General features: G+C 37.6%; 1 protein-coding gene across 2 annotated transcripts in view; it reads left to right on the forward strand.

Annotated features, from left to right (window-relative positions):
* Nucleotides 1–9098, forward strand: part of RNF38 (ring finger protein 38) — a 96986-nt gene that overhangs the window by 54518 nt on the left and 33370 nt on the right. For both annotated transcript variants that reach the window (XM_005430340.3, XM_031064721.1), the window contains 2 exons: nt 3176–3369; nt 8409–8622. In XM_005430340.3, the coding sequence (XP_005430397.1) occupies nt 3263–3369; nt 8409–8622 (321 nt within the window). In that variant the 5' untranslated portion in view covers nt 3176–3262. The remainder of the gene's footprint in view (nt 1–3175; nt 3370–8408; nt 8623–9098) is intronic.

A 9098-nucleotide genomic window follows, 5' to 3' on the forward strand; every position in this document is an offset into this window, starting at 1 on the left:
TGCCGACTTTTAGGGATGAGATTGTAGATTTTAGTGGCCTGACATATGCTGCTTCTTTTACTAGTAAAAGTCTGATGACTTTATCCTGGTACTGCTTTCTTTAAATACGAAGTAATCTGTATTCCTGTTCTTTGTGCTCTTTTGGTTCAGTGTATTTTAAAGAAGGGCAGTTGAGTTTATCTTGTTAGTTAAAAGCTAGGTAGAGTGTTCTTGATAACTGCCATCAGTCTGTTCTTGTTGCATGTTGGACATGAAAAAGATACATATTGTATGGTTGAAAAAATTAGCAATACTGCCAGACAATATTTTGAGTACTAACAAGAAATGATAAAAGCCATTTGGGATTTGGAGACTTGTCATTTTGGAAAGTATCGTATATTCCACAAATAAACTACTGAACTTAGTGGTGAATAATAATCAGGTAGGCTGAAACAACTGTCTAAAATACTGTCAATATATAGTTATTCTGCACGCTGATTGAAAATAACATGAAAACAAAATTATACAGGATATGTGTCTCTTATTAGCTCCTTATACTTTCCTGCATGTTAGTATTATCTTGATGCAATTACCACATGAGAATTGGTTTCTTAATAAAAACTAAGACAAAACATGAGGTCTTGAATTAATTAGGTTTGTATTGGGGTTTTTATAGAGTCTGTTTGCAAATAAGTTGAGCTTAGCTTTAGGTTACTTCTTTTTCAGTAGAGAAAAAGACACAATTACATTATAAATGCCTGTACATGTAGTTCCAAAAAATTATTTTACCTTTATTTTCTTTCTAATGGGAAACAGTTTTGAGTAAAATTACTGTTGCTTACTGCAGAGGGCAGTTAGCACTTAAAGAGTTTGAAATATCTGTGAGAATTAGTAATCTGGAGTGGTGATGAAGGCAAATGGCTTAGCAGTTTACATCTCCACAGTCTTTGAAGTGGTGCACTCCTGATGCAAAAGGAAAAAAATAGTAATAGAAGAGCTGTTTTTGCAAAGTAGACTGCTTTCTATGGGGCAGGGTATATTAGTGTAATGCTTGGGAAGGCTGTCATATTTAAGTTAGGGCAGTACCAGTGGGAGATCCCCAGCCAAAGGCACATATAGATTGTATTAGGACAGAAGTAGTTATTATATTCTTTCAAGATTTTGTTTTCTGCCAGCTTCACTAAATCCACTTTTTTTCTTCCTCCATTTGCCATTTTCTTTTGCACTCACAAAATCCCAGCATACCTAATTTATCCCAGCACTTTTATTACCTGTCTTTCTCTTTGAATAGGCTTAGTCATCATGGTATAAGAAGTTGGGCCACAAATCATCCTTCTCTCACTCTTGTAGCACAGTTCCTTTAAGATCTGTCTTTTGGCAGTGTTCTCTGAAATCTGATAAATTATGTGTTTTCACAGAAGCTGTGCTCTCAGGGCACTTACTGGGTATCTCTTCCAGTTGTGTTTTTTTGGTGTTGAGCTTCTCAGGGCTAGCAGCCTTCTGGAACAGTCACCCTTTACCTGGACATCTACTGTCATGAACCATCAGGTGCATACCTGCCTTTTAACCTATTTTTCTCTCAAAAATTAAAGTGCAGTTGGTTAAGGAGCTCAAAAGAGATTGAGCAACAAGCAGATGCATGAATTATCAGGCTGGTTCTCTAAGGAAGATGACTGTTTTAGATAAGATACAGTAGGGGAAAACTGCAATCTGTGTTAAAGTATTTGAAGACAAGAGACTGAAAAGCTCTAAAATTTTGTAAAAAATGGCCACAAGTCAAAGAGAGGAAAAATACCTTTTGTCTGTTGAGCACCTGAACAAAACTTCTCGTTCTTAAAGGAGTGTCCTTGCACTGCAAAGAATGCTGGAGTACAAACTATATGTTGATGGAAACCTACCAAGAAGCAGCTAAATACTGTTCAGAAAATAAAATGCTTCTGTAAAGCTAAGAGACAGGAGAGGTCCAGAGTCCAGTCTACAGATAAGTCTGAAGTGAGACCTCTAAAAATCTAGGGCAAGGGGGCAGTTCTGGAACACAAAGCCGTTGCAGACAAGTTGTTTTCTCTGCTTCAGCTATCTGCAGTTACATACAAATGTGATTGAAATAGTGGACTGAAACAGAAGTGGTGGTGTGACTGGGCAAGCTGGAGGCCAACTAAATACTAGAAGTTTGCTTGCACTAGGAATTCTGTCAGAGAAGTTCACGTGATGCTTGGACTCAAGGATAGTTCCACTGGTAGTTCATGTGGTTTTAGTTTTTTGTTCAGTTGCTGATCTCTGCAGTTTGATGTGTAGTTTTCTGTATTTTCAGTTGTCGTGTCTGTTAACAGCATGATGTATTTTAATTTTGGCAGAATAGTGGGGTGGAGGGGAGGGATGTTAATTTCATTTTATGCTGGCTTCATAGGCATTGGTGGGAGCTTCTGAAAAGAATGACAGCTCTATTCGATAGCATGGACACACAGTGGAAGTTGTGTTCATAGCCAACTGAGACAACATCACTTGGAGGTGAATGACCTTCACATCAGCACTGGAAATTTCAGGCACTATGAAGGAATAGGCCTTGTGGAGTTTAAATTAAGTTTAAGTTTTAACTGGAGATTGATAATTTTTTTTCAGGTTTTGTGCATGCATGGTTATGATTACATGAATAACTAGAAGGATGAAGCATTTCTGTGCTGAGTTAGCAGAATTAAAATAGGCTGCAGTACAGAGCAAATGTCAGATTAGCTAGGCACAGACCTGATAGGAAGGAGGTCCAATGCAGAGAGCAAGCTCTGTGTACCAGCTGCTTACTGACTAGTACTGATTCCATTGCTGTGAAGACTGTGTTTATACATCTTCCCATGCTTTTGTAGCCTGTAAGTGCTATGGCAGGAGGAATGTAAAATAGGTGATAGGTTATTTTCTTCATGTTACTATTTTCTGATAGAGTTTTGATTTTGCATGGATGTTGGAATTTAATATTTTAGTGCTGCTAAAGTATAATTTAAGTAGTAATTTTTCTGGAGGTTAGGGAACCATAAAAAATAAGTTTTTATAAACAAAATATAAAGGTGAATACTTGTATACTCAATTTTCAATGAGTCACTTGTAATTCTAGGTGCGAAGCCATACTGAAGTATGGTTTGCAATTCACTCATCTGGAGGTTGGTTTTGTTTTGTTTTTGTTTTTGTTTTCTTTGCACTGGCGTAGAGCGAAGACAGTCCTAGTCCCAAGCGACAACGCCTTTCCCATTCCGTCTTTGACTACACAGCAGCGTCACCAGCCCCATCACCACCAATGCGACCATGGGAGATGACATCAAATAGGCAACCTCCTTTGGCTCGACCCAACCAACACCACTTCTCAGGGGAACGATGCAACACACCTGCACGAAACAGGAGGAGGTGAGCAAGCTGGGTGGCTTGGAAAACAAGTTCTTATTCTTTCTGAATTTAGCTCAAGGAAAGTGTGTTTTGGGTAGTATGGATAGATTACACATGGTAAACATGCTAACATTTCCTTTGAGCTGTAAGATAATGCAGTTGTGACTAAAACGCTACTGGAAATATTTCAGGCTTGTGCATCATCTTGTAATTTGTCTGAGAAGTCAGCTTGAGGAAAAGAGTGCTCCAAAGGTGCTTTATTATGAACATAATTCTCTATTACTCTGCACTGAGGTAAAAAGCATGTAGAAAAGTGCAAGGAAAAATCTTTCTCATCAGGGTACTTTTAAAGGTGTTAAGAGTTACTCATATAATACCATCATTTTCACTACAGTCACAGTTAATATTGTACTTAAAAGCAATCAAAATAAAGATGAGAGACACCAGCTGGGGAGATGAGAAGGTTAGCATAGTGTCACATGTTTGCTGAGGTGGGTGATTCATGTGTAGTAGTAGTTAGATTTTCATGTTGGTTTTAGCTTGTGGCTCATTAATTTCTCAAAGCAGAGATTTTGGAATAAGTTCTAGTGGTTATGAAAGAGAGAAATTGGAACTGGGGCCTGGATGGATGATGCTCTAGCAAAACATGAACTCACAGATTTTTTTTGCTATTCTAGTTAAACAAATTATCCAAAACAGAAGCTTTCATTGCCTCACATTCTGCGTCAAATATACTGAGTCATCTTATGCAAGCTAAAACACACCATTTGCTTCTAAGAAATGTTTTAGCTTGGTTTGTACTAAAAAAAAACAAAACATGTCTGCCCTTTTTCATTAATACGAAATTTAGGCTTAAGATCTATTTAGCTAGTTTTCTTCAGATTCCACAAATCAAATTTGTCAACAATGGTCACCCAGTAGTTTTGCAGCAAGAGAGCTTAAAGCATGCTATTTTTGTATCTTTGCTTCAAGTTGATGAATTTGAAAGTCTTCAGTCAGTGGCATGTAAAATGTGCAGCTCTCAATGCAGCTTGTCAGACTTAGGAAAGAGATTAAATTGTGAACTTAAAAGGATTGTTGTGAAGACAGAAGATCAGACCTTTCATATAGTTTGGTGCAAGGATGCTCTGTTAGGGGCATTTGGCCCACAAAATGATCTTTACCTCAAATGCTTCGAACTGAGATGCCTAGTTTATGTGCATTCAGTCATTTTTGTTTGGTGTCCAGTCAGCTTATACAAATTTCTTTGCAGTGTTCATTAACATCGGCAGAGTTAAACAACGTGCTTAACTAACTGTCTGGCTAGTTGTCTAGCAGAATCTAGACAGTTTGGGTATACTGTGGGATGGAGGATAAGAGTGGAAATGTCTAAGGGCTGAATGTGTGCAGGACAAGTGTCTTGCTGTTCAGATGCAGTCAAGTGCTAATGAAGTAGTAGCTTGTGGCTTTTTGCAAGTAAGCCACTTGCAAAGAGGGAGACACCTCATTGCCCAGCCATCTTCATTCTGACAGGAACTGTTCGGTTGGCTGCAGCTTTATGAACACAAACATTACTCTTTCTAGAACCAGCTTGCCTGCTCCTGGGTAATAACACAAGATTTTGCTCTAATCAGAGACACCTGAATGTATCAGTACTTTGTTTCCCTGCACTTGAGTCAGGGCATTTTTCAGCTTGGGTGCAGTGTTGCATTTGAGCTAGCTCCAGGTCAGTTCCACAATAACATTGCACCTAGTTTCTTCTAGAACGAGGGTTTTTAGGGAGAACAATACATGCATGTTTCTTGTTTTGCAGGAGTCTTTCTGAGTCTTAAGAGTGCTCTGGAGTCATACCAGAACTAATAGCCATTCTCATAGATCAAAAGCTTGAATCCTTAAGATCATTATGAGTGCATGTATTATTAATGCTTTAGGTGAGGTTATGCTTGTGCTTATGAGGTTATGCATGAGCATATGCTTATGCTTATGCTTTGCTTCAAAAATTTTGAAGCAAATTTTTTCCTTGCTTTATTTTCTCTTCTCATTGCAGAATGGTTTCAGAGTTCAGCAAGTTTTCAGGTTAAGATAAGATGAAAAGTGAACTACAGCAGCAAATGGTCACTGAGCTCAAGGGAGCAGACTAGGGCAAGTGCAGGCAAAACCTTTGAAGTGTGTCTAGTGTGGACATCACTGCCCTAGTGTCATCAGCATTAACTCCTTCGTCCTACCAGTTGACTCCTCTTGGTCAGGACAGTCTGTCTTGGGTATTTTTATTACCTGGATTTTTTTTTCATTACCTATCTTACTATTTTGACCTTTCCTCTTGGTATCAATGATTTTTTACTGTGCCTAACACAAGAGTGCCCCGATTTGTTGTGGTTTTTTATTCTGATTTGTTGTAAGCAAACAAATACTGCATTAATAAAGATAGCCTTCTGGTGTGAATTTGCAGAAAGATTATTTTTGTCTAGATACTTATATATAGTACAGATAAATTATGAATGTGAAAGCATAATGCGTGCCTATGTGAAACAGAAAAGGCCATTCCAATTTATCTTTATCAGTCACTGCGAAATGGGGGGATCTTCTGTACCATTGCTCTGCCTTACCTTTCATCTGTGCTTCCTTTCCTCCTTGTCTTGAATGTAATTCTGAACTAAAGGGATTCAAGAATGTCTTACTGCAAAGAAATCACCCTTGTTAGAAATACTAAGATGTGCACATACTAACTCTGCACTTATGGATACCTTTTGATGGCTGTTCTTACCTGAGGGTAGCAATTCCTGCAATTTTTTCACCATTTCCATCCTGTCTGTGTTGTAACCTGGCGTTTACCATGTTTATAGTGTGCATGTAGTAACAGAGGATTTTTTGTGGCTGTTTTTAAAGACTTCAAGCACAAATTCATCACTGAAGTTTAATAATAGTTTAGACCCATGTCTTGACAATTATTCTGAATTCCAGTAATTCAGAACCTGATAAAGCTATGTATCCAGATATTCTGAATTTTGCTGACTGAAAGGATAGTATATTTATAATTCTGCACAGGAAAAAATGCAGCTTTGCTTTTTTCCAGAGAGTGATACTTATTAATTCATTTTAAAAGATACTCCAGAAGTTTTGTCAGCCTTTGTTGGCTTTTTCATAATTCTGGGTTCATGGAAAACTAAAACCAGGACTTTTAACTAAGACTGAGGCAAGACTAGTTTTATGAGAACTACTACCTTGTCTAAGAAGCCACCTTGTCTAAGTGCTGGTGGCAGTTAAGAGAATTTTTGTTGTTTTGAAGCAGTGGTGCTGTCTTTCGTAACTTTTCTCTATTTTTGGAGCTTTTCCAAAGAAAAATCCTCACATAGGTATTTTTATTTTAAACTATTCAGACAATTTCTGTTTCATATCAGGAAATAGCAAATTTAAAACAACTGAGTACTCCAAACAGTAGAACATCTTCTGCATTACTAGTTCCATGATTAGAAATTATATATGCCAGTTTTACCTAAGGAGAATGTAGCAGTTATACCATATTAGTAATAAAGCAATGCAGCATGCAGCAAACACTTCAGGAAAGAAAACTGGATTTAAAATACACTAGTAAGAACTAAAGTTTAGGTTTCTCAGTGGTTAGAAGAAAACAGAGCTTGTATATTCTGCCATGGTTATTTATAAAAATAAAAGGTGGCTATGCATTTTAAAATTTGTTTGGGTTTTTCTTTGCTGTGTTACAGCCTGGCCTTATGCCTTCTGTCTGACCTGTTGAGAATTACCATATGTTTCAGTTCCAGGAGAGGCAATAGTGTCAAAAATCTTTGTGAGGTAGGGTAGGAAAATAGTGACTTGAGACATTGTATCATATGCTTACAGTTGTATCTGGGTGGCTGGTGATGTGGTCTCACTTTTCCCGAGTATGTCTGTTTCATTTCATGCAGCACAAAAGTTGGACTCAGCCTGAGAAGTATCTGGGATTTGCCAACATGTTGCAGGTTTATATGATTTTTATTTGATAATAGCAGAAATTCTGTTCCATGCAGTTGGAGAGGACACGTTCTAGTAATGGTCACAGATTCTTTTTGTCTCTTCTCTGCAGTTTAGTTCCTTTAGCCTGTTTCATAAATGGGAAGCCATTTCACCCCATGTAGCTTTAATATGATGTTGCTTCTGGGACCTATAACTTCAGTGTGTTGTGGAGATTGGAGGGCATGTGCTGAAAATACTGCAAGATCATTTTGTGCTCTCAGTGCTTTCCCTTTCCAAATAAATGAGAAGTGACTTGTTCAAAGCTTCTCATAGTGAGTTTATCACATCTGTGTGCATCATTTTCTGGATGCTGAACCTGAGCCAGTGGTCTCTGATTTCTAGAAGTTTTAGCTCAAGATAGTTGCAGCTCTACTCAGAACTTGCACACAATTATATAAGAATACATAATCAAATCCTACACCTGTAGATCAGTTGCTCTAATTGGTATATGCTGTGGTCTGAGTCTGTCTACCAAAGTTCTCCACTCTGGAAAAGAAACAATGCCACAATCATAATTTCCTGGGACCTCCTGGAGAGAATTTTAGAATGCACTCAGTTACGCAGTGAACATGTGAGAGCTGAAAAATTAATTTGTTTCTTCAGAGAAGTCTACTGCTTTGTCTGCTGTCACTAAGCAAGCAGTCAATCTGTGGTGTGGTTGAAACAAAGACCCTGGGAAAATCTATGATCATTTAATGAAGTATTTTTACGTAGATAGAATAAAGGCATGGGAATATCGTGAAGATTGCTGTCTTGACTTTTGAGCATTACTGTGGCAATCCAAGTGTTATTTTTTTTGACAAGGTAATATTTACATTGCAGTTCTCCTCTTGGTTTCCCTAACAGCATGGAGTTATGCTCTGCTAAGGATTTCCATACTGAAAAAGTGTCATTTATAAGGATTCTAGCAGTTCTGTCAGTAAAAAAATTTTATTCCAATCTACTAAACTTGTTCTAGTAAAATTTTCCAGTTTAAAAAATTGCTTGATATTTGATTCTCTTGAGGTTTTAGTTAGTAAGAAGGATTTATGTCATTTATATAACCTCTCATTTTTTAAATGCATTTCCAGTCCTCCCATTCGACGTCAGAGAACAAGGAGAGATCGTTTGTCTAGACATAATTCTATTAGCCAGGATGAAAACTATCACCATCTCTCCTATGGACAGCAGCAAGCAATAGAAGAGCCTCGAGCATTTCACCCACCGAATGTATCTCCTCGTATGTTGCACCCAGCTGCTCACCCACCGCAGCAGAATGCAGTGATGGTTGACATTCATGATCAGGTAAAATTTTTACAGCACAATGAGAAGGCTGTTCGAGAGGTGGTGTTTGGTTTTGGGGGGTTTTCCCACCATCTTCAAGATCCCTCTCCTCACCAAATCATCTCATCTCATGGTTGACAATGAAAGTCACAGAGCACTAATTTCTATTTGACTTCTTACAGAGTGGTGGTTTTTGTTGAATATTATGTGTATGAAGCATTGCAGTAGGCAGTGAAAGAAAACCCCCAAATATTCACATTTTTAATAAAGAAGATTGATACTTAACAGTTCATACTTAACAATTTGTCAGTGCATAAATTGGCATATTTCTCTATGTCTCTGTCACAAACCTTTGAAATGCAGTTATTTTGTTTTTGTAATTAGTTTCTTGCAATAAAGTTGTGATATGATATTATTAATTATGTATTCTATTTCACATGAAATGCTTCACCTTAGCTTAGGAGTCACAAAACAGTTAAAATGTATTATTTAGAGGT

Source organism: Geospiza fortis, unplaced genomic scaffold (assembly GCF_000277835.1).
Source record: "Geospiza fortis unplaced genomic scaffold, GeoFor_1.0 scaffold1048, whole genome shotgun sequence".
Taxonomy (NCBI): Eukaryota; Metazoa; Chordata; class Aves; order Passeriformes; family Thraupidae; genus Geospiza; species Geospiza fortis.